This window comes from Heterodontus francisci, chromosome 16, assembly GCF_036365525.1.
Source record: "Heterodontus francisci isolate sHetFra1 chromosome 16, sHetFra1.hap1, whole genome shotgun sequence".
NCBI lineage: Eukaryota > Metazoa > Chordata > Chondrichthyes > Heterodontiformes > Heterodontidae > Heterodontus > Heterodontus francisci.
The window spans coordinates 70571506-70597637 of NC_090386.1; the positions used below are offsets into that span (position 1 = coordinate 70571506).

Consider the following 26132-nt stretch of genomic DNA (forward strand, 5'->3'; position numbering starts at 1 on the left):
TTTACATAAATGATTTGGATTCAGAAGCTAAAAACAAATTGGTCTCATTTGCCAATGTTACCAAACAAGGAGGAAGTGGTATCAGAAGAGGTAACTCATAAATTAAGGAATAAGTTGGCCAAAGGATGTAAGTGAGCAAAACAGTAGCAAATTAAATTTAATGCAGATAACTATGGAGTACTGCATGTAGAAAGAAAACATGCTAATAGCTAAGGGTGAAGTTGAACCGAGTAGCCTTATTAGACTGACCAATGTCAACCAATGCAGGGCAGCAATTGAAGCCAATAGACTGCTAAATTATATAACCAAAACAGTAGATTATAGGTCAGAAACTATGTGATCGAACTGTGTAATTATAGCATTCTGGTCAGACCATGCCTTGAGTACTGAGTTCAGGTCTAATTACTGCGATACAGTGGAGATGTTGGAGGCTAGTAATGAAGAGTCAGAAGGCTGCTTGCCAGACTTGGAGATCTGAGTAATGAGGAAGAACTGGGGGGAAAAAAACTTGGATGAAATTTGATATCATGAGCAGGAGCAGATGGGCTGCCTATTAGAATGCCCTAATATTTTGATTCATGCCACAAAATCTTTTGTATCTCTGCACCTGCTGCAAGCCTCTGACCGAGAGGAGTATACTATCCAGTGAATGTCATCTTTATCCTTAACCAGAAGTGGGTCAAACGTGATAGATATTCTGGCCTGTTCTTGTCTATTCTTGTGTAGCACATTTTGCAGCATTGGAATTTTACTTTGTCAATAGTTTAGAAACTTTCTGATATCTGCCTTTTAATATACAATTTGTCATGCTGTATAAGAACTGACAACAGTTATAAGTAACTAGTTTTTGTTTAATTTTCATGAAATTCCCTTATCCTGGTAAACTGACTACAAAACACTTCAACTGTAGTATTGGTATGAAGCTCTTGCTTTGCACCAAAGCTGAAGTTATAGTTGAAATACACTCCAAATCTGGAATCAGGACTGGGCCTGACCAGACACTGGAATCGAGCTGAGTGAGAACCTTTGGCAGAAGTAGTTTTGCTCTACTTCACTTCTTGTTAGTTTGGGTTTTGGCACCTGGGTGCAAATGTACCCTAAATCACCCTCTGCCATGTCACTATATCTAGTTAATTATAGGGTAAGACTAGTGGGCAGGACACTGGCTAGTTTAATAATTTCATATCGTAAGTCTGTGAAAAGGGAGCTGTAACATTTAATTATGCTGTTGGTTTCACAAATTCAGAAGGAAATAAAGCAATGATCTTGGTATAGACGTTAGATTACCAAAAATGTGTTTTTTCTGCTGTATTGAGTGACTATTTGCAAATAAAACTGAAAATATTAAGCACAATGTTGCAAAGCATAACTGAGTAATTTTGAAAGTTGGAAGGCTAATTTAGAATCTTTTGTGGAGACCAGTAAAGGCAATACTGCCTTTCTTGTTCGTTTTGGGATCTATATGTTGTCTATATTATTGGGTAACTGTCATAAATCATATGATTTATTTGTGCCAATAATATTTTTCCTATAGTAAATATGAATTGGAAAAAGATTTCGGGATGATTATTGACTAAAGCATTTCACTTGAAACTTTTTATTTAAGGACAACCAGCTACTCATGGGGGATTTCAATCTACATACAGACTGGGTAAAACTAATTAGTATTAATGTTGTGCAGCACGAATTCTTGGAATGTATGCTTGATGGTTTTCTAGAGCAGTACGTTGAGGAACCAACTAGGGAATGGGCTATTTTAGATCTAGTATTGCACAATGAAAAAGCGCTAACTAATAATCCTGTAAAGGAGCCTTTAGAAAATAGTAGCCATAATAGAATTTTACACCAAGTTTGAAAGTGATGTAGTTCAATCAGAAACTACGGTCTTAAATCTAAGCAAAGGAAACTGTGAAGGTATGTGGGGCAAATTGACTATGGTGGATTGGGAAACTAGGTTAAAATGTGTGGCAGTAGACAGGCAATGGCTAACATTTAAAGAGCTACTACATAGTTTACAAAAAAAATACATTCCTTTTAAGGCACAAAAACCCAGCAACAAAAGTGTTCCAACTGTGACTAATGAAAGAAATCGAGGATTGTATTGGATCAAAGGAAGAGGTTTATAAAGTTGCCAAAAAAATAAGCCTGAGGATTGGAAGCATTTTAGAATTCTGTAAAGGAGGAGAAAGAAAAAGATTAAGAAAGGGAACGTAGAATACGAGAGTAAACTAGTGAGAAACATAAAAACACATTGTAAAAGCTTCTATAGGTATCTAACAAGGACAAGATTAGCAAAAACAAAGATGGGTCCATTACAAGCAGAGTCAGGAGAATTTATAATGGAGAATAAAGAAATGGCAGAGAAACTAAATAAATATTTTGTGTCTGCATGGAGGAAAATACTAGAAACCTCCCAGAATTAATGGAGAATCAAGGGACTAGTTTAAATGAGGAACTGAAAGGTATTAATAGTTTTTTTTAAAAAAGTACTAGAGAAATTAATGGTGCTTAAAGTAGATAAATCCCCTGGACCTGATGATCTACTTCCCAGAGGGTTGAAAGAGATGACTATAGAGACAATAGATAGATTGGTGGTCATCTTTCAAAAGTCTATTGACGCTGAAATAGAGTCATGGGCAGCACAGTGGCGCAGTAGCTAGCACCGCAGCCTCACAGCTCCAGCGACCCAGGTTCGGTTCTGGGTACTGCGTGTGTGGAGTTTGCAAGTTCTCCCTGTGACCACGTGGGTTTCCTCCGGGTGCTCCACATGCCAAAGACTTGCGGGTTGATAGGTAAATTGTCCATTGTAAAAATTGTCCCTAGTGTAGGTAGGTGGTAGGAGAATTGAGGGAAGGTGGGGATGTGAGAGGGGAAAATGGGATTAATGTAGGATTAGTATAAATGGGTGTTTGATGGTCGGTGCGGACTTGGTGAGCCGAAGGGCCTGTTTCGGTGCTGTATGATTCTATTAGTTCTATAAAATGGTTCCGACAAATTGGAAGGTGGCAAATGGAAGCCCACTATTTAACAAAGGGCGGGGGGGGGAGAGAAAACTGGGTACTACAGACCTATTGGTCTGTCAGTCATAGGGAAAATGTTAGAATCTATAATTAAGGATGTGATAACAGGGCATATAGAAAATAGTGGCAGGATTGGACAGAGTCAATATGGATTTATGAGATGGAAATCCTGTTTAACAAACCTGTTGCCGTTTTTTGAGGATGTAACTAGCAGAATAGATAAGGGGAACTGCTGGATGTGGTATGTTTAGATATTCAGAAAGTTTTTGATAAGGTCCCACACAAGAGGCTAGTAAACAAAATTAGAACACATGGGATTGGGGGGGAATATACTGGCATGGATCGAGAATTGTTTAAAGACAGAAAACAGTAGGAATAAATGTGCCATTTTCAACTTGGCAGGCAGTGACCAGTGGGATACCACAAGGATCAGTGCTTGGGGCCCCACCTGTTCACAATCTATATCAATGATTTTGATGTGGGGATTAAATGTAATATTTCCAAGTTTGCAGATGACACAAAACTAGGTGGAAGTGTGAGTTGTGAGGAGGATGCATAGATACTTCAAGGGGATTTGGAGAGGCTAAGTGCACAGGCAAAGATTTGGCAGATGGAATACAATGTGGAGACCTACCATTGTGGTAGGAAAAACAGAAATGGAGTATTTCTTAAATGGTGAGAGGCTGGGAAGTGTTGACTTTCAAAGAGACTTGGGTATCCTTGTTCATGAGTCACTGAAAGCTAACATGCAGGTACAGCATGCAATTAAGAAGGCAAATGGTATGTTGGCTTTTATTACCAGAGGATTTGAGTATAGGAGTAGAGATATTTTACTACAATTATGTAGAGCTTTGGTGAGACATCACTTAGAGTATTGTGTGCAGTTTTGGTTGTCTTACCCAAGGAAAGATATACTTGCCATAGAGGGATTGCAACGAAGATTCAGCAAACTAATTCCTGGGATGGAGGGATTGGCCTGTGAGGAAAGATTAAATAGACTGGCGTTTAGAAGAATGAGAGGTGATCTCATTGAAACATACAAAATTCTTACAGGGCTCGATAGGGTAGATGCAGGAAGGACGTTCCCCCTGGCTGGGGAGTTTAGAACCAGGGACACAGTATCAGAATAAGGGGTAGGCCATTTAGAACTGAGATGAGGAGGAATTTCTTTACTCAGAGGGTGGTGAAACTTTGGAATTCTCTGCCCCAGAGGGCTGTGGAGGCTCAGTCATTGAATATGTTCGAGGCTGAGATTGATAGATTTCTACATATTAAAAACATAAAGGGATACAGGGATAGTGCACGAAAATGGTGTTGAAGTAGAATATCAGCCATGATCTCATTGGCAGTGTGGGCTCAAGAGCTGAATGGCCTACTCCTGCTCCCATTCCTTATGTTCTCAAAAAAGCATGTTAAGATGATAGAAAATTAAAATAGAAAATACTGGAATGCGCAGCAAGTCCATCAACTATAAAGAAAAGAACAGAGTAATATTTAGCATGTGGGCCCTTTGTCAGAACACTGGTTGTCTCAATCCTGCAAAACTCATTTGAGGAGGCCAGATTTAGAGTACTAAATGCAATTTTGAGCACACTATCTCCAAAAGGATTTTGACGAATTAGCTGGGATTCAGGGAAAAGTGACCAGCATAATTCCAGAATTATATTATGAAGAAAACTCTTGCCCTGGATTTATTGCATTTTCATTGGATCTTTCGGGTGAAAGAATGTTATTTAATTTGCTATAATTACTAATCTAGAGAGCATTGGCAAAAGCTTGGGCCTCGGGTGAATATTTTTTCTCAACAATAGTGACCAGTAAATGGATCAGATTCCCCGGAAAAGTTATTAAGACTGTGTTGCCAAATGAGAACAGATACCTTACTAAGAGAGAGGGTTCTAAAGATTGGGTAGAAATCTAATTGTCACATATTGAGCACAATAGCCTTTCTGCTGGGACACCAAAAATATAATGTATTGAATAACTGGCATTTTTTTGCTCGACTGATATTCACCAGATTTTCTTGTTGGGGGAAAAAATCACTTCTTATAAGCTTTAACAATGCTTCATCTTCTCCCTCAGGACATTAAATAAATAAGTTGAGCAGAGATATGGATGGGGTAAATTTTATAAAACGGGACCATCTATACTTTTGGATCCAGTTCCCTGTGATACAACTAGTCAGTGGACCTGATTAGTCCCCTCTGGAGTCCCTCGGATCTATCCTCAGAACCCACTACTTTTATCTACTTTTTCTCAAACATCTCAAGGCAACTTTTACTTGTAAGCCAATAAGACCCAGTACTGCCTCCCTTCTACTTCTCTCAATCCCTGAACAGTTTAGGTGCTTTCAGAACGCTCGTGCAACATCAAATCCTAGATAACTTTCAACTTCCTCCAGCTCGACATTAGGAAGGCCAAAGCCATCCGCCGACTTGACCTCATCCTCACCAGTCTGCCTGCCGCAGATGCTTCTGTCCATGACTGTATTGGTAGGAGTGACCACCGCACAGTCCTTTGTGGAGACGAAGTCCCGCCTTCACATTGAGAATACCATCCAGCATGTTGTGTGGCACTATCACTGTGCTAAATGGGATAGATTTCAGATCTAGCAATGCAAAACTGGGCATCCATGAGGTGCTTTGGACCATCAGCAGCAGCAGAATTGTACTCCACCACAGTATGTAACCTCATGGCCTGGCATATCCCCCCTCTCTACCATTACCATTAAGCCAGGAGACCAACCCTGGTTCAATGAAGAGTGCAGGAGAGCATGCATCAAAATGAGGTGTCAACCTGGTGAAGCTACAAAACAGGACTATCTGCATGCCAAACTGCGTAAGCAGCATGTGATAGACAGAGCTAAGCGATCCCATAACCAATGGATCAGATCTAAGCTCTGCAGTTCTGCCACATCCAACAGTGAATGGTGGTGGACAATTAAACAACTAACTGGAGGAGGTGGCTCCACAAATATCCCCATCCTCAATGATGGGGGAGCCCAGCACATCAGTGCAAAAGATAAGGCTGAAGCATTTGCAACAATCTTCAGCCAGAAGTGCCGAGTTGATGATCCATCTCTGCCTCCTCCTGAAGTCCCCAGCATCACAGATGCCAGACTTCAGCCAATTCGATTCACTCCACGTGATATCAAGAAATGACTGAAGGCACTGGATACTGCAAAAGTTTGGCATGCAAGTAGTCCTGGGTTGTAGCTTCACCAGGTTGACACCTCATTTTGAGGTATGCCTGGTGCTGCTCCTGGCATGCCCTCCTGCACTCTTCATTGAACCAGGGTTGGTCTCCTGGCTTGATGGTAATGGTAGAGTGGGGGATATGCTGGGCCATGAGGTTACAGATTGTGGTTGAGTACAATTCTGCTGCTGCTGATGGTCCACAGCGCCTCATGGATGCCCAGTTTTGCATTGCTAGATCTGTTCAAAATCTATCCCATTCAACACGTGGTGATAGTGCCACACAACACGATGGACGGTATCCTCAATGTGAAGGCGGGACTTCGTCTCCACAAGGACTGTGCGGTGGTCACTCCTACCAATACTGTCATGGACAGATGCATCTACGGCAGGCAGATTGGTGAGGACGAGGTCGAGTATGCTCTTCCCTCGTGTTGGTTCCCCCACCACCTACCGCAGACCCAGTCTAGCAGCCATGTCCTTTAGGACTCGGCCAGTAGTGGTGCTACCGAGCCACTCTTGGTGATGGACATTGAAGTCCCCCACCCAGAGTGCATTTTAAACGTCGCTATCATACCTCCTTCCACCACCTCCCCCAGCAAGTTCCAGGCACTCACCACCCTCTGTGTAAAGAACTTGCCTCATACATCCCCTCTAAACTTTGCCCCTCTCACCTTAAACCTATGTCCCCTAGTAACTGACTCTTCCACCCTGGGAAAAAGCTTCTGACTATCCACTCTGTCCATGCCACTCATAACTTTGTAAACCTCTATCATGTCTCCCCTCCAACTCCATCGTTCCAGTGAAAACAATCCAAGTTTATCCAACCTCTCCTCGTAGCTAATGCCCTCCAGACCAGGCAACATCCTGGTAAACCTCCTCTGTACTCTCTCCAAAGCCTCCACGTCCTTCTGGCAGTGTGGCGACCTGAATTGCACGCAAGTGCCAGGCAATGACCATCTTCAACAAGAGAGAATCTAATTATCTCCCCTTGACATTCAACGGCATTACCATTGCTGAATCCCCCACTATCAACATCCTAGGGGCTACCATTGACCAGAAACTGAACTGGAGTAGCCATATAAATACCGTGGCTAAAAGAGCAGGTCAGAGGCTAAGAAGCCCGAGGTGAGTAACTCACCTCCTGACTCCCCAAAGCCTGTCCACCATCTACAAGGCACAAGTCAGGAGTGTGATGGAATACTCTCCACTTGCCTGGATGGGTGCAGCTCCAACAACACTCAAGAAGCTCAACACTATCCTGGACAAAGCAACCCACTTGATTGGCACCCCATCTACAAACATTCACTCCCTCCACCACCGATGCACAGTGGCAGCAGTGTGTACCATCTACAAGATGCACTGCAGCAATGCACTAAGGCTCCTTTAGACAGCACCTTCCAAACCCGCGACCTCTACAAACTAGAAGGACAAGGGCAGCAAACGCATGGGAACACCACCACCTGCAAGTTCCCCTCCAAGTCACACACCATCCTGACTTGGAACTATATCGCCGTTCCTTCACTGTCGCTGGGTCAAAATCCTGGAACTCCCTTCCTAACAGCACTGTGGGTGTATCTACCCCAAATGGACTGCAGCGGTTCAAGAAGGCAGTTCACCACCACCTTCTCGAAGGCAATTGGGGATGGGCAATAAATGCTGGCATAGCCAGTGATGCCCACATCCCTGAATGAATTTTTTTTAAAAAAGGACCAAAGCCATCCGCCTAGGTCTGCTGCCTTCCAATTCATTCCATCTATCTTCCCTAGCCATGTACACTCTGGCTAAATAAGTCTGTTTGTTACCATGATGTCTGCAGCCTTTGACACTGTTGACCACACCATCCTCCTCCAATACCTCTCCACTGTCATCCAGCTGAGTGGGACTACAGTCACCTAGTTCCATTCTTATCTATCAAATCATAGCCCGAGAATTGCCTGCAATGGCTTCTCTTCCTGCCTCTGCATACTCTCTTGTCCCCCAAGGGTCTATCCTTGGCCCCTTCCTATTTCTCATCTACATGCTGTCCCTCAGTGACATCATCGAAAAGCACACGGTCAGTTTTCACATGTATGTTAACAACACCCAGCTATACCCCCACCATTGTCTCTATTTGCCACATTGCTTGTCCCTCATCCAGTACTGGATGAGCAGGAATTCCTCCAATTGGATATTAGGAAGACTGAATTCATTGTCTTCAGTCCCCACAACTAAATCTGCTCCCTTGCCACTGACTCCATCCCTCCTTGGCACTGTTTGAGCCTGAACCAGACTCTGCGCAACCTTGGTGTCATATTTGATCCTGAGATGAGCTTCCAACCACATATCTGTACCATCACTAAGACCACTTACTTCCATCTCCATAACATCACCTAACTCCACCCCTGCCTCAGCTAATGTGTTGCTGAAACCCTCATTTATGCCTTTGTTACCTTTAGACTTGACTATTCCAATGCACTCCTGGCAGGCCTCCCACATTCTATCCTTTTGCAAATTGTCATCCAAAATGCTGCTGCTCATTTCCTAATTTGGACCTAATCCCATTCATCCATTTACCCCTGTGCTCGCTGACTTGCGTTGGCTCCCGGTTAAGCAATGCCTTTACTTTAAAATTCTCTTCCTTTTATTTTCAAATCCCTCCATAGCTTCACCCCTCCCTATCTCCACTCTCCTCCAGCTCTACAACCTTCCAAGATATCTGCATTCCTAAATCTGGTCACCTCCTCTGATTGGCAGCTGCACCTTCAGCTGTCTAGGCCCTGAGCTCTGGAATTTCCTCCCTAAACTGTCTACTTCACTTTCCTCGTAGGTTTTAAGACATGCCTTAAAACCTACCTTAGACTAAGCTTTTGGTCATCTGCCCTAATGTGTATGTTGGGTTTGTATTTGTAGCATTATAGGGCATTCTAGAGAAAGCCTTAGACTCTGGTAAATGTTAACTGACCACCTTTTTTTTTTATTACTTAGTTACTTTATACCGTCTGCTCAAGCCACCTAAGCTAGCATCCTTCGTGCTGCTATACCACTTTCTTCTCAAGCCTATCGCATGTGACTCTTCCATCATCGTTCATACAATGGGAAGGGTCTCTCTCACTGCCTTCAGTATTAACCCTTTTCATCCTTATACTACATCTTATTCTCCCTCCCCCAACCCCCCCAAGTCTTTATCCAACATTTTTTCCAAACATAGATACATTTATGACTTCTCTACTACTCTGTCTCTTTCCCCCAAATCTCTGACTTTACAGATTCAGTCTCATCGGAGGTTTGACAGCTCTCCCTGATCTGGTTGTAATCTGTCTTTAGGAAGTCTGTGTTGCTGACTTGGTTTTTCATTTCTGCAGGCTGTATTTCATTTGGTTTGTTCATCACCATCTGGATCTTGTAGATGGATTACTGGCTGTTGCTTTTGCAGAATGGGAATTATATTCCTCCGATTCCTTCATATGTTCCCTTCGTTCATTCATGTATGATTGCTGATAATCCTCATGTTTATGGATTACTGTACCTTGTTCTAGATCACGTATCCAGACTTTTTGACCATTGTTTAACTTGGGTAAGCTTCTCGCTCGAAATCGCCGATTTGTAATTCCTGGTTTGTTTCCTTCTGTAGGAGTTTTCTCTTTCACGAACTTTCTCATAGTCATGAGTCTTCAATCCAAGCATTAATTTTTGAGGCAATACTGGAAACCGTTCTTAACTTCCTTCCCATTAGTAATTCTGCTGATGATCTGCACAGCAGTCGCCTTGAACAATAACGAGGAGTGAGATTAGAAGATCTTCATTTTTCTTGAGTAAAGATTTTATGGTTCTCACACCTCATTCTGCTTTGCCATTGGACTGTGGATACCTCGGTGAGCTTGTAAGATGCTGAAAGCCCATCTTTGTAGAAAACTGGATAAAGCATGCATTCGCGAACTGTGGTCCATAGTCTGATATTTCATTCGGAATCCCATGTGTCGCAAAGATGTCCGTAAGGATTCTGATAACCACCTTGGTGGTCATAGAAAGTAATCATCGGACTTCTAGCCTCCTGGAAAAGTAGTCGCTAATGGTGGTATGTGACTTCCCACCAGACATGAATAAATCCATGCCTAGCCTTTGCCAAGGTCTAGTTGGAAATTGGGTAATCAACAACAGTTCCTGCTGTCCTGGCCTCTGAATCACGCATGTCTGACAGTTGTTAATCATGGTCTCGATACCCTTAGATATCCCAGGGCACCATACCAAAGATTGCACTTGGTTATACCCAAATGTCCTCGGTGTGATCGATCGAAGATATCTGATCTCATTGAAGTAGGAATAACAATTCTGTCGTAAACTAATAAGTTGTCAATTATGGTAAGGTATTTCCCTATACTCATGGAACGTCTTCATTGTTCTCCTTCCTGGACTTTCTCGTGGCCACCCATGTGTACACTATTTTCCAATGCGAATGTACTCTGTCATTCTTCTGTGCTTGTCGTTTTTCTCATAACTACTTCTGTGTGCTTGCTGGCCAACTTTGTGCTGTTTGCTGCGAGTATGACTCTGCTGCCTACGAAATTCATGTCTTCCTGTGATGGATGATCTACAGTTGCCCTCGATAATTCATCGGATGACGATTGGAAGGAATTGTTTGTTTGACTTTGGCTACCCCTTCAGTCAGCTGCAGTTGCAAGCATGCATTTATGCTCAGTAAATAAAATTATTGATTGATTAAGACGTATAAGGTCTCTACCAGTTGTCTGCCTCTATGCTGAAGAGTTGCTTGGAGTTTGCCTTTTACTCGCAGTTGTGTCCCGCCTGGACCATGCAACTGTATACCTGTCAGTTGCAGATAATGTCTCTTCTGGCATGCCTCTTGGTCAAGCTTAAAATTTGTGAGGTGTCCTATTATGGCCAGGTGAGGAGGGAGTCTCGAGCTCTCCTCTTGCCCTTCCTCTGATTTGACCGCAACAGGGTTTATTCCTTTTCAACAGTGATTGTGATCACTACCTCAAGTGTTTTACCTTTCTTCCTTTACTGTGATTGTGAAAGAATTAATTGGATAGGTTTTCTTGAGTTTAAACAAGAAAGAGGTAAGTTTATTATACTTACTACTCTAACCTGATTTAAAAATACTAAAAAATATGCCAGATATTCATCTACACATTCACACGGGAATCACGCGCGCACAGACAAATAGATTTGGTGGTTGGATTAAAGTCCAGAATAAATGGAACTTAAATACACAGTCTGTGAAGTGGATGATCCAGTAGCCCTTGGCCGAAGCTGTATTCTTGAAGCCCTCGCTGATCAAAGTGCACTTTGGCTGGTCTGCTTTGCTCAGGGTTTTCCTGACAGCAGAATTGCATTTGGCTGTCTTCCCCTGGTCACTGGCTGTGGCAGTCTGTAGGCTTGGAAGGTCCCCCAATTGTAGACAGTTTTCAAGCTTAATGTTCTCTGAGGAGAGAGAAAGGGAGGCCTGCAGCCTTCTCTGCTGCTGCCCGCTCAGTTACTGCTTATCTCTTCATCTGTGTAACAACTCCCCCGAAATGGACAAATGGTTGCTTCTGTTTTTTTTTCTGGAACCTTCTAATGAAATTCAAGGTTCCACATGCCTGAGGATGTCAATTTACATTTGGTGTGGGGGGGGGGGTTGCTCTTTCAAAATCAATGTGAGGATTGCCTTGACTACCATGCTAATGAAGCAATTGAATTACCTAAAATCACTTCGAGCAAGCCATTGTCCTGGCTGGGCTTGTTCAACTTTGTCTCCAGTTCAATCTCCTGGTATTTCAGATGTAAATGGCAGTGACCATCTTGGCTGCTAGTTTTTTAAAAGTTTAACTTGTAGAATTTTTCCATTAAAAGTCTAATGTAACTTTCTGACCAAGGAAATTAATATTTGTCATTTGGCATATTGGGTTTTCTTGACATGTCCATTCATGTGGATGTCTGCTGTCCAGAAATCTTGGTCTGGATTACTGATTTTCTCCCAAGAGCTCTCCTGGTTCTTTTACTGTTGTTTTACGGTTGCCACCCTGTTGGGTTTGTATTAGTAGCACTGTAGGACATTCTAGAGAAAGCCTTAGACTCCGGTAAAGGATAACTAACAACTCTATTATTTACAGTTACGATATAAACTTTCCACAAGCCACTTAAGCTAGCATCCTTTTGTGCTGCTATACCATCACCTTCTCACCCTGGGACCTTTTTATTACAGTAGTAGTAGTTTGCTGCACAAAAAACAGCCAAGCACTGTGCAAATGACTGCTGGCAACACCTATGTAGTCGTACTCAGCTGGTCTCCGACACCAGAAACATCAGAGGAATGTATGATGGCATTAAGAGAGCTTTTGGGCCAACCATCAAGAAGATCGCCACCCACCGCCCCCCCACCCAAAGTCTAAATCAGGGGACACGATCACTGACCAACACAAGCAAATGGACCGCTGGGTGGAGCACTACCTACAACTGTACTCCAGGGAAAATGTTGTCACTGAGACCGCCCTCAATGCAGCCTAGTCTGTGCCAGTCATGGATGAGCTGGAGGAACAGCCAACAAAATCGGAACTCGGTGATGCTATTGATTCTCTAGCCAGTGGAATAGTCCCTGGGAAGGACGGCATTACCCCTGAAATAATCAAGACTGCCAAGCCTGCTATACTCTCAGCGCTCCATGAACTGCTTTGCCTGTGTTGGGATGAGGGAGCGGTACCACAGGACATGCGTGATGTCAATATCATCACCCTCTAAGAACAAGGGTGACCGCGGTGACTGCAACAACTACCGTGGAATATCCCTGCTCCTTATAGTGGGGAAAGTCTTTGCTCGAGTCATTTTAAAACAGGCTCCAGAAGCTGGCTGAGCGTGTCTGCCCTTACGCACATTGTGTCTTTCGAGCAGAGAGATCCACCATTGACATGCTGTGCTCCCTTCGCCAGCTACAGGAGAAATGCCGCGAACAACAAATGCCCCTTTACGTTGCTTTTCATAGATCTCACCAAAGCCTTTGACCTCATCAGCAGACGTGGTCTCTTCAGACTAGAAAAGATTGGATGTCCACCAAAGCTACTAAGTATCATCACCTCATTCCATGACAATATGAAAGGCACAATTCAGCATAGCAGTGTCTCATCAGACCCCTTTCCTATCCTGTGTGGTGTGAAACAGGGCTGTGTTCTTGCACCTACCCTGTTTGGGATCTTCTTCTCCCTGCTGCTCTCACATGCGTTCAAGTCTTCAGAAGAAGGAATTTTCCTCCACACAAGATCAGATGGCAGGTTGTTCAACCTTGCCTGTGTTGGAGCGAAGACCAAAGTATGGAAAGTCCTCATAAGGGAACTCCTCTTTGACGATGCTGCATCAACATCCCACACAGAAGAGTGTCTGCAGAGTCTCATCGACAGGTTTGCGGCTGCCTGCAACAAATTTGGCCTAACCATCAGCCTCAAGAAAACAAACATCATGGGACAGGGCATCAGAAATGCTCCACCCATCAATATCGGCGACCATTCTCTGGAAGTGGTTCAACAGTTCACCTACCTAGGCTCAACTGTCACCAGTAATCTGTCTCTTGATGCAGAAATCAACAAGCGCATGGGAAAGGCATCCGCTTCTATGTCCAGACTGGCCAAGAGGGTGTGGGAAAATGGCGCACTGACACGGAATACAAGTCCGAGTGTATCAAGCCTGTGTCTTCAGTACCTTGCTCTATGGCAGCGAGGCCTGGACAACGTATGTTACCCAAGAGCGACGTCTCAACTCATTCCATTTTCACTGCCTCCGGAGAATTCTTGGCATCAGGTGGTATGACCATATCTCCAACGCAGAAGTCCTCGAGGCGGCCAACATCCCCAGCATATACACCCTACTGAGCCAGCGGCGCTTGAGATGGCTTGGTCATGTGAGCCGCATGGAAGATGGCAGGATCCCCAAGGACACATTGTACAGCGAGCTCGTCACTGGTATCAGACCCACCGGCCATCCATGCCTCCGCTTTAAAGATGTCTGCAAACGCGACATCAAGTCCTATAACATTGATCGCAAGTCGTGGGAGTCAGTTGCCAGTGATCGCCAGAGCTGGTGGACAGCCATAAAGGCGGGGCTAAAGAGTGGCGAGTCGAAGAGACTTGGCTGTTGGCAGGAAAAAAGACCGAAGCGCAAGGGGAGAGTCAGCTGTGTAACAGCCCGGACAACCAATTTTATCTGCAGCACCTGTGGAAGAGTCTGTCACTCTAGAATTGGCCTTTATAGCCACTCCAGGCACGGCTTCACAAACTACTGACCACCTCCAGGCGTTTACCTATTGTCTCTGGAGACCAGGAGGCCAAAGAAAGAAAGTAGTTAGAGCCATAAATAATAAAGCTATTATTCCCACCTCCCCAGCATAGTCACTCCTGTCTTTATTGCTTCCAGATTCAACTATTCTCAAACATTCTTTGCCCAGCCTTTTGTCTTCCACTCTCTGTAAACTCCAATTCTGAACCTCTACCACAAATATCCTGTCCCACCCTAAATTCCACTTGCCCATTATGCGTATTCTTCTTCTTGACCTAAACTGGCACCCTGTCCTTTGATGCATTAATTCAAAAACCTCATGTATAAATCCCTCCCTTTTGGCTATGCCTCACATTATCTCTAATTGTGTCCAGCCCCATAACCCCTCCCAAATGCTCTATTTCTCCAACTACAATTTGTGCATTCCACCTCCTAATTTCCCTTCCAGGCTTGATATCCATTTTCTTTGTGCCATTTGGCAAGTACTTTGGGATGCCTCTTTGCATCAAAGCCTAAATAAATAGAGGGTACTGGTAATTGTAACAGAATACTACATCTAGCTCCCCAACTATTTAGCATTTCTTGGTATCCTTGAACCACCTTTTTTTTTTGCGAACTCTAGTGCCTGAATGCTCACATACACTCTGTCCTGTGCTCTCATTTCTTTCTGCAGCTTTGGCCATTTGTGCCCATTTTATCTGGGATGTGATAGGAAGTTATGTTGCAGTGGGCAAAGTCTTGGTTTCTTGGTTGGCATTCTGGTGAGGAAAGAGACCGGTATTGGCAACCTCCTGCTCTCATTTGTGAGCCTGGTCGGTCAGTCAGTTCCAAGGTGGAATGGTCAGCCCTCCTTTCTGTTCCTCGAATCACAGATAACTGAAGTGTGTGTTATTCATTATGATGCTATAACATAATGGTTATAAATTAATATTTAATGCAGCATGACGCTCTTTTGTGACTCCAAATTTTATTTGAATAAGAACATTCTTCAGTGCTTTCATTATAAATTATGAATGTGATTAGTGCTAGTTTAGGAATTGGATAACATGATTTACAGGCGTGCTTTTCTTTTCCACCTCCCCAAGAAAAAATGTTGCCATGCTATTTCCTTCTATTTTCTCCCATCCGTTCCTGAATTATCCTCCAAACCCCACCTTTCCACTCCACTTTGTGGTGTTGACTCTGTCATCTTGCTTGCTCATTGAGGACCAGTAGCCCATTTGTACCTGGCCCAATTGGCCACTCTGCATGTACGTGCCTAAACAGAATGTCAGCAGACTATTGGAGCATGGAGGGTATCACAACCAAGCTTAATCCTTTTTATTCACCCTACGCCCATGCAGATACATTTACCAGAAGAGATTATTGAATTATAATCCAGAACAGAAATCCTGGTTTTTGATCTGCTTTTTTTGGTTTTCTCCTGTCCCTAGCCCTGACTCCAATTCTTGCACACCAATTACTGCTGCTTTTTTTTTGGTGAACTGAGCACTGACCAGGAATGGAACCTTGCTCTCTTGGTCTCTATGGATTAACATTACACTACGTGGTGTTTTCCCCCCACCAAGAAATGAGAAATAAATTGAACATTAAAGTCTTGGGTCATGTGGCCCATGAGTTGTTTTATATATTTAGGGAGAGGGTAAGGGGAAAAATGTGATGTTGTGTAGCTCCTAGATTACTAAACTTGCTATAATTCCTCAGCAATAATTTCACTCTGTTTTGAAAGATGATGTGCACATCAGACTAAGTACTTTATAATTTATAATACTGAGGTATTTTTGTTTGATTTTTCTGTTGGTAAAGTGTGTTGCTTTGGTGGGTCCTGGATAGGTTTCTCTGAGATTTGTAAGTTATGTGCTGACTGATTTTAAATTATTTTTTTGCAGCAACGCCTGTGAAAATGCTGTAAACTCCAGATATTTTTAATTTTCTTGCCACTGCAAAAGTTACACCAAAGGTGCTGAAACTAGCACTCAAAGCTTTCTGTGGCAAACTTGCAAAATATGACAGTTTCAAGTGCTATAACACCCGATTCTAACAATATTCAGATGGTTAGAAGACAACCTCCCATTGCTTTTCCTCCTCCCCATTGTCCTACATCTCTCCATCTCCTGACTGGATGGGAATCACAGATCTCTGGCACAATTGTTTTTGTTTTCTATCTAATTTTCCTATTTTTAAATGGATTTATACATTGGCTAAAATGAGAGAGAGAGACTGTTTGTTTTTGGTCTTCAAAAAGCAGTCGTCCCCTTTACTGTGTCAGGCATAATTCAAAAAGTCCCAGTCTTACCAGCAGGTCAATCATGTGACCATCTCTTTGTTTACAACAGCAGCTTCTTGAGGGTTTATGATTTCAAGGTTTTCCAGTCACACTTGGTGGGGGGTGGAGTTCTGGCTCTCACACAAAAGATGTTGATCACGACAATTGACAAAACCCATCTCGCTAATTGGATCAGGGAGTACTTCCATTGTCTCTCAGTGCAACTGTTTCTCAAAATGCAAATGTGCAGCCATGTTTTCAGCCATTCAATCCTGTGATCTTTTTAACAAGTTATTTTCAAGATCCAGTAACAGCTCAAATAGTGTTCCGTATGATGAAATTAATATGTTTCCATTTGGCGGGTGTGGTTTCCGTCACAATGTCTAGTCATTCATACGTTGGTATTCCAGGGTGTAAATTTGGGCCTATTTGTTTACACCAGAGTAAGTATTCCAGATAATGTTTCTTGTGCACCTGGTAATATAGTTGCATAGTTGAGGTGTTCAGTTTGTTGCATTGTTACCATATTGCATGTACATTCAATCATTGATGAGCCTAGACCTCTCTGGAGTGATCATAAATTGTTTTCAACAATGTTTTTTCAGAAACATGGGCTGTGCAAAATCAAAAGAGTCTTCTGACCAGCAAGAAAAAAGCTTAAATGATCCCGTACGTAAATCTCAAACCGCTCTTTATGTGAAAGATCCCACGTCCAACTCACATGTGACAGTAAGTAAAAAAAAAAAAAGTTTCAAGGTAATTCTTCAACTACTGGAAAAATGAGTTTGGACAGAATGCTTTGAGGATTTTGTTTTAATGGTTAACAAACACTTGTACTACAGAAATAGTCACTACTGATGTATATCTATACTGAATGAAGCCTGTATGGACTGACTCTTCACAATGTGGATTCAAAACCGATTGATAAAAGAAACCAAATCATAAAATGCTGGAAATACTCAGCATGTCAGGTGGCATCTGTGGAAAGAAAAGTAGAGTTGACATTTCAGGCCGATGACCTTTCATTAGAACTGGCAATGGTTAGAAATGTAATTGGTTTTGAGCAAGTGAAGCGGCGGAGTTGGGGGAAGAAGAACAAAAGGGAAGGTCTGTGATGGGATGGAGTGCAGCAGCAGTTAAATGAGAAAAAGGTTTCATGGTGCAAAGCCAAGTAAAGAAACAAAAGATGTGTCTGGATGAGGTGTTGATGGCTGTATAGCAGCCGTCCGAACACACTGTAAAGGGATTAAAAAAGAAACTAGGTGAGTAGGTGGGTGGAAAAATGATCCAAAAATAAAAACCCGAGAAAAGAAACAAAAATGGGGGCAGAGGTTATTATCTAAAATTATTGAACTCCAAGTTGACCCTATCAAAAGATGAGGTGCTGTTCCTCGAGCTTTCGTGGAATACTGTAGCAGGCCAAGGACAGAAAGGTCAGAGTGGGACCCAGGTGGAGAATTAAAATAACAAGCCATAGGATACTCGGGGTCGCGCTTGCAGACTGAATGGAGGTGTTCTGCAACGCGGTCACCTAGTCTGTGTTTAATCTCCCCATTGTCAGTTATACAGCACAGAAACAGGCCCTTCGGCCCACCGTGTCTGCGCCGGCCATCAAACCTATCTATTCTAATCCCATTTTCCAACACTTGGCCGTAGCCTCATATGCTATGGTGTTTCAAGTGCTCATCTAAATACTTAAATGTTGTGAAGTTCCTGCCTCTACCACCCCTTCAGGCAGTGTGTTCCAGATTCCAACCACCCTCTTGGTGAAAAAATTGTTCCTCAAATCCCCTCTAAACCTCCTGCCCCTTAACTTCAATCAATGCCCACTGGTTATTGAACCTCTGCTAAGGGAAAAAGTTTCTTCCTATCTATGCCCCTCCTAATTTTGTATGCCTCAATAAGGTGCCCCCTCAGCCTTCTCTGCTCTAAGGAGAACAACCCTAGCCTATCCAGTCTCTCTTCATAGCTGAAATGCTCCAGCCCAGGCAACATCCTGGTGAATCTCCTCTGCACTCTCTCCAGTGCAATCACACCCTTCCTATAGTGTGGCGACCAGAACTTTATATTCTATGCCTCTGCTAATAAAGGCAAGAATCCCATATGCTTTCCTAACCACCTTATCTACCTGTGCTGCTGCCTTCAGTGATCTATGGACAAGTCCACCAAGTTCCTTCTGTACTTCCTAGGGTCCTACCATCCATTGTGTATTTCCTTGCCTTGTTAGTCCTCCCAAAATGCATCATCTCACACTTCTCCGGATTAAATTCCATTTGCCACTGCACTGCCCATTTTACCATCCCATATATATCATCCTATAATCTAAGGCTTTCCTTCTCACTATTTGCAACAACACCAATTTTCTTGTCATCTGCGACCTTACTGATCATGCCTCCTATATTCACGTCTAAATCATTTAATATACGCTACAAACAGCAAGGGTCCCAGCACCGATCCCTGCGGTGCACCACTGGTCACAGGCTTCCAATCGCAAAAACAACCCTCAACCGTCACCCTCTGCCTCCTGCCACTAAGCCAATTTTGGATCCAAATTTGCCAAGTTGCCCTGGATTCCATGGGCTCTTACCTTCTTGACCGATCTCCCATGCGGGATCTTATCAAATGCCTTACTGAAGTCCATTAGCGGTTTTAGCAGGTTTAAAAGTGGATAAATCCCCAGGCCCAGATGAGATGTATCCCAGGCTGCTATGTGAGGCAAGAGAGGAGATTCCCTGAAAGACTACATCAACTGCTTTACCCTCATCTACACACCTAGTCACATCCTCAAAATTCAATCAAATTTGTTAGACATGATCTCTCCCTGACAAAGCCATGCTGACTATCCTTGATTAATCCCTGCCTCTCCAAGTGGAGATTAATTCCAATAGTTTCCCTACCACTGATGTTAGACTCACTGGCTTGTAATTACCTGGGTTATCCTTACTACCCTTCTTGAATAATGGTACCACATTCGTTGTCCTCCAGTCCTTTGGCATTTCTCCTGTGGCCAGACAGGTTTTGAAAATTTGTGTCAGAGCCCCTGAAATCTCCTCTCTTGCCTCCGATAGCAGCCTGGGATACACCTCATCTGGGCCTGGGGATTTATCCACTTTTAAACCTGCTAAAACCACTAATACCGCCTCCCTTTCAATGCTAATTTGCTCAAGTATATTACAATCCCCCTCCCTGATCTCTACACCTACCCCGTCCTTCTCCATATTGAACACAGATGAAAAGTAATCATTTAAAACCTCACCTACGTCCTCCGGCTCCACACACAGATTGCCACTTTGGTCCCTAATGGGCTCTACTCTTTCCCTGGTTATCCTCTTGTCCTTAATATACTTATAAAATGCCTTGAGATTTTCCTTTATCTTGCCCCCCCCCCCCCCCCCCCCTACACTTTCTATACTCTTGTAGGGTCACCGCTGTTTTCAGCCCTCTGAATCAGACATAAGCCCCTTTTTTTTTTTTCTTATCCAATCCTCTATATCCCTTGACAGCCAGCGTTCCCTGGACTTATTGGTCCTACCCTTCACTTTTACGGAAACATGTTGGCCCTGAACTCTTACTATTTCCTTTTTGAATGACTCCCACTGGTCTGATGTAGATTTTCCTACAAGTAGCTGCTCCCAGTCCACTTTGGCCAGATCCTGTTTTATCATATTGAAATCGGCCTTCCCCCAATTCAGTACCTTTTTATTTCCGGTCCATCTTTGTCCTTTTTCCATAACTACCTTTAAATCTTAGAGTTATGGTCACTATCCCTGAAGTGCTCCCCCCACTGACACTTCTACCACTTGTCCAGCTTCATTCCCTAAGATTATGTCCAGTACTGCCCCTTTTCATGTAGGACTTTCTACGTACTGGCTCAAAAAGCTTTCCTGGATGCTCTTTAAGAATTCTGCCCCCTTTAAGTCTTATGCACTAAGACTATCCCAGTTAATATTGGGGAAGTTGGAATCCCCTACTATTACCCTGGAGACCACATTGTGAGCAGCGAATATTTTATACTAAATTGAAAGACTTACAAGTAAATCGCTGTTTCATTTGGAAGCAGTGTTTGGGGCCCTGGACAGTAGAAGATGGGAGTAAAAGGGCAGGTGTTGCTTCTCCTGCATTTTGTTTTTGTTTCAGATTTCCAGCATTCACAGTATTTTGCTTTTGATTTGAAAAAGAAATACTAATTTAAAGAGCATGTTTTACTTAATTCATTTTAAAACTAACTTCATCAGTGGGTAAAAGCAATGTTATGTCTAACATACAGATCAGAAGGTCCCAGTTTTAATTGCCAGTAAGTTTGCTGATCTCAGCCATGGTACCAGATAATGGTGATAGAATTAGTCTCTGTACCTTTTGGGCGAGGGAGGAGAAAGGAGAATTTCCCACTTCTGATTACTGAACAGTGATTCTTGATGGAAAATACACTAGTGGGCGATCAAGTAAAATTAGGTTGTGATGTCTTCCACAAGAACAACCTGCATTTATATAGCATCTTCAATGTAGAAAAATGTCCTAAGGTATTTCACCAATTCTGGCCTCTTATGCATTCATGATCTTAATTGCTCCACCATTGGCGGTGAATCTTTCAGCTGCCCAGGCCCTAGGATGGAATTCCATCCATAAACTTTTCTTCTCTCGCTGTCTCTGTATCTCTATCGCTCTCTCTCTCCCCTTTACCACCCCCCCCCCCCATCCCCACCCCCGTAAGGCGTTTTATTACATTAAAGGCGCTATATAAATGCTAGTTGCTGTTCATGGGCGAGTGGAGTTTGGTGAGGAATTGGATTCTTCTACTGACTACAGAATTGAACATTTGCACTATCTACAAGACTGAGAAAGATGCATTCTGTTTAATAAAAACAAAGTGCTGGAAATGCTCAGCAGGTCAGGCAGCATCTGTGGGGAGAGAAGCAGAGTTAATGTTTCAGGTCTATGGCCTTTCATCAGAATTGGCAAAGGTTACAAAAGAATTAGGTTTTAAACTAGTGAAGGGGGATAGTGAGGAAGAGAACAAACGGGAAGGTATGTGATAAGGCAGAGGGCAGGAGAGATTAAATAACAAAGCTGTCATGGAAAAAAGACAAAGAGTGTGTTAATGCTTGTGGTGAAAGACAAAGCATTAGTCCAAAGAGAGTGTTAATGGAAGAGTAATGAGCAATGCTGTTCACATGAAAAAAACAGGCACATGTTTTTAAAAAAAAAAGAAACGGGCGGAAAAAAGACCAGTCATGCTCTGAAATTGAACTCGGTGAGTCTGCAAGGCTGTAGAGTGCCTAATCAAAAGATCCCATTCTGTTTATTTTCTTCTCTTGTTACTGGCATTATATAGTTTCTGATTAACGCAGCAACCACACCACCTCCTCTTTCCCTAACATTTGAAAATATATCGCAGTTTGCAATTTTTAACTGTTAATCCTGTCCTGTTTGCAGTTATGTTTCCATTTACCCCTATTACATCTATTTTCTCATTTCTAGTTAATACCTTCAATTTCTCCTTTTTTGTTACAGATGTTTTGCACATTGCTATTACAGGCAATGTAATGAGGGTTAGATTGGGCCATATAGTGTCTTTATTTCGGGCACTCTGCAGCCTCCTAAGGGTCCACAAATGGCCAGGAGAAAGCATGTGCATACTTCTGACCGGAAGTGCACTGCCCATCATATTGGGTAAGGACAAACAAAAGAGGCTTGCCTTACCAACACCTGAAGCAGGCTTTGAGCCCTTTCCATATCAAAATACAGGGCTTAATAGCATCTGCTCCTGTTTGCATTTAGTTTGCTCTAAGGTAGTCAGTGTCCGCATAGGGTGCCTAGGAAAACCAACCATAAACATGGCTTTTTTTTTAAGTGAATATTCACAATTCTGCTGCTCCCAGAGCCAAGATCCCTGACGTCTAACCTGCAGGCCCCCTGATCTCCATCTATCTCCCACCCCAGACAGCAATCTTGCACCTCCCAATTCACTTGCCTGTCACTGCCTCTTCCCACAGAGCAGTCTTCATTATGATGAGTTCCAATGCACCTTATTTGGGGCTCCATGGGGAATAAAGCTATACTGAGGAGAGTGCACCAAAAGTGGGCATGCCTGAATTTCACCTGGTCATATTCTTTTTCATGACTTCTCTATTTTTATCAGCACTTTGTCATTATTTCTTAGAATCTTTCCTGTTCCATGCATATTTTTATCTTTGTTTAGACTCTGACCTTTTTTGGCTCTTTCCCCCCATATTACTTATCTATCCAGATCCCCTCCCCCACCTAAACCCTTTACTAGTTTTAAAATCCATTCTACAATTCTATTAATCCTTTTTCACTAGGACTTTTATCCCAGCCCTGTTCAGGTGCTACATATTCCAGCAGTATAGTTCTTTGCTGACCCAGAACAGTACCACTGTCCCATGAACTGGAACCCCTCCTTCCCATGCCACTTTTCAGCCATGTATTCACATTCTTGTTTTATTTAACCCTCTACCAATTAACTAGCATGTGGCTCAGGTTGTAATCCTGAGGTTATCACACTCGAGGACTTGCTTTTTAATTTAGCCCTTTTTATCTCCGACATGAATCTGCAGTAGTTCTGATTCAATAAAAAGTTGCAAGTTAGAGATGTATGTTCTTTTGTTTCAAGTTTATCATATCCACCCACCTATTTAAAGTTGTTCCTCATGTATGTTGGCATGGTTTGTTTTTACATTGGAGATTACTGTTAAGTTGGCAACAGGAGACTGACTAAATTATACCAGTCTCTCAAGTCAGATGGTCAACTCTGAAACTGATTAGTAAAAGGAATCTGGAGTGGTTTTGTATTTCTTGTGTTTTGGCCTTTTACTCACTGCTTCCCAACAATGACACATCCTATCTTGGTAGCTCCCCATCTGAAACTGCGGCTGCAAACCCACTGTGTCACGCTGCCAAGTTCATTACTTGTGCAGTAAGTCCAGTGATTTATCTACCCAACAATCAAAGTCAAGAAAATGCTGGAGAAATTGGACCATTCCCATTTGAATCCAAATAAATTTTCCAGACATTGTTTGCTCTCTTTGTCATTAATTCACATGCAATAATGTATGTGTTTTTTTTTAAATCCTAACTTTTCAGGGAGTAGTTCGTCTTTCTTTCTCACTATTGGAAGAAATGTAAATTTGTGAACTCTGTAAAATAATCAGTTTATATAGATGGTTTGGAACCTCCTGAATTCAGTTTGGCATGGGGAACTCAATTTGGCTAAAGTACGTCCCATCCTTTACTTTGTGACATCACTGTCTATTAAGTGGAAATATTACAAATATTTAAAATACTTTAGTTGATGTGTGAAAATTAATCAGTTTTATCTGTAGATTCTCAATGTACCAGCTTACTTATCAATTGTGTGGATTTAGACAAACACCATGGAAGTGAAATGTTGCTATTTTGAGGTGTAATACTTGCAGTTCTACTAATTAGTTGCTTTTGTGCCGTGGCAATTGAAACGACTTGTTTGTTTGTTTAGCTTTTGCTAATGAAACTGACCTTTTTTTCTATGGAAATTTGTTGAAGACATTAATATTAAATTAGAACTTCCCTTTCTTTTGTCTGAAGTTGCTGTCTTTTGGAATATGATTCAGGTGCTAATAGCTTTCCAGTACCTTATGTTAGAGAAACTTCCAAGCCTGTATGGGAAGAAGACACTGAGACTAGGATGCTTTGGCAGAGACTGTTTATTGCTTGCCACAGAGCTTACTTCTCCACTCCTAACACCCAGCCAACGCTGGTTGGCTCTTCTTTAGTTAATTGTACTCCAATGTGTGTCCATATAATCAACACCCAACACCTGTTCACCCTATTACCTTCAACTACTAGATATTTAACATCCATTAAAAGAACTTATTAGACACTAACACCTCAGCCAAGTGGGCATTCTGTGAGCGTAGACAGTGAGAGGGAGAAATTGAACCCAGTTTTACCATTTTTTTTTTGGCATAAAACGGGAGCAAAATTGACTTTTTTAAAAGAGCTATGTCCTGTGGCTGACTGAAATATGTCCAACTCCAAATTGGCACAGGTGGTATTCAGGTTTACCTGAAACCAGCTTTGGGCCCCTTCTATATGCTAATGAGGGACCTAATACCAATTTTAGCACACCTTTTCAGATGTTTGTCAGCACGGAGCAGCACATGTACTCGGCATGCTTCCCTTTAGTTTTTCAAGATTTTGCCACGGTCTAAACAGTGGTCCTTTTAAAAGGACAGCGGGCAGTCAATAACAAAAAGCCAAATTCTTCAATTTCAACTTAATGTGGAGCCACGAAGAACAGGGGTGCCTCATTACTATCTAAAGAGGGGAGGGGAGGAATGCAAGCTCTTTTGGGTGCAAATGTCTTTGTCAGACTTGAAATAAATTTTTGATATGCAGGCAGTAGAATTTATTCTTTCACTAGATTGAACTGTCAGAATCCTGGCAATGGAATTCATTGTATTTAAAATGGGCTTACAATGGTTGTGCAAGTATTTACAATAAGAATTTTGTGTACTATTGGAAGTGAATCCTCACTGTCTGTGGGCCACAGCTTCCAATTATAACTAAGGCATTCTAATGTGACAAGCAGAGTATAATTTCTGAGCATCTGTGACAAGAGGATTAAAAAATGTGTTTAAAAACACATTTTGTTAGGAGAAGGAAAGTTGAAAGGGAACATTTATGTAAAAGGCTGAACCTGAATGAGTCAGTGATTCTAACTGCAGTGTATGATGCAGCAAGTTTTATGCTAGAACTTAGTTATTTAAAGCATTCCTCTTTCAAATCACTGTCTCCTATTTCAGTGTAAGACCTGAATAAATTCTTTTTATAATCTTCCAAAATAGATAGACATTGTTGTACAGTTGAAAGTCCATAGTTGAAGAGTTTACCTTGAGATGTGAGGGGAGATGTTTCTATTCATGTAGTCAGATCCATGTGACTGTTTGTTTGCCCTTTGTGGGAATTCTGTGGTAGTTAATAATTCACAACATCCTACTTTCAATTGGATTTGGTGGTATATGGGTCAAATTTAAAAATAAAAAAAGTAATACCAGCTTCATAATTCTATCTGTACTTGGATTTGATTGAATGTTCATGTATTGACCCTTCTTTTTCTTCAGAACACAAATAGTTTTCCTTCTGGGCCATCATCTACTTCAGGAGGTATGTATAAAAAAACTAATCCTTGGTCATATCGGTAAAGCATTTGATTCAGCTGTTGACATTTTTACTGTCACTGGAAGCTTTAGTGATGCAATAGTGTTCCATGTGATCACCATGTGTGATTCCTAAAGTGTCAGTTTGTTCAGTTGCATTCGTATTGATGCATTTTGTACTTTGGGGAATAAATTGTTGTTATCATTGGAACGTTTAAAACAATTAGCAAACTGCTACCTGTGCTTTTTTTTT

At 42.3% G+C, this 26132-nt stretch overlaps 1 protein-coding gene across 4 annotated transcripts in view; it reads left to right on the plus strand.

Annotated features, from left to right (window-relative positions):
* The window catches only part of hck (HCK proto-oncogene, Src family tyrosine kinase), a 107081-nt gene that overhangs the window by 24311 nt on the left and 56638 nt on the right, over positions 1-26132 (plus strand). For 2 of the 4 annotated variants that reach the window (XM_068048350.1, XM_068048349.1), the window contains exons 2-3: positions 17330-17393; positions 25844-25886. In XM_068048350.1, the coding sequence (XP_067904451.1) occupies positions 17334-17393; positions 25844-25886 (103 nt within the window). In that variant the 5' untranslated portion in view covers positions 17330-17333. Of the gene's footprint in view, positions 1-17329; positions 17454-25843; positions 25887-26132 lie in introns of all 4 variants that reach the window. The other 2 variants (XM_068048348.1, XM_068048347.1) reach the window with 1 other exon arrangement.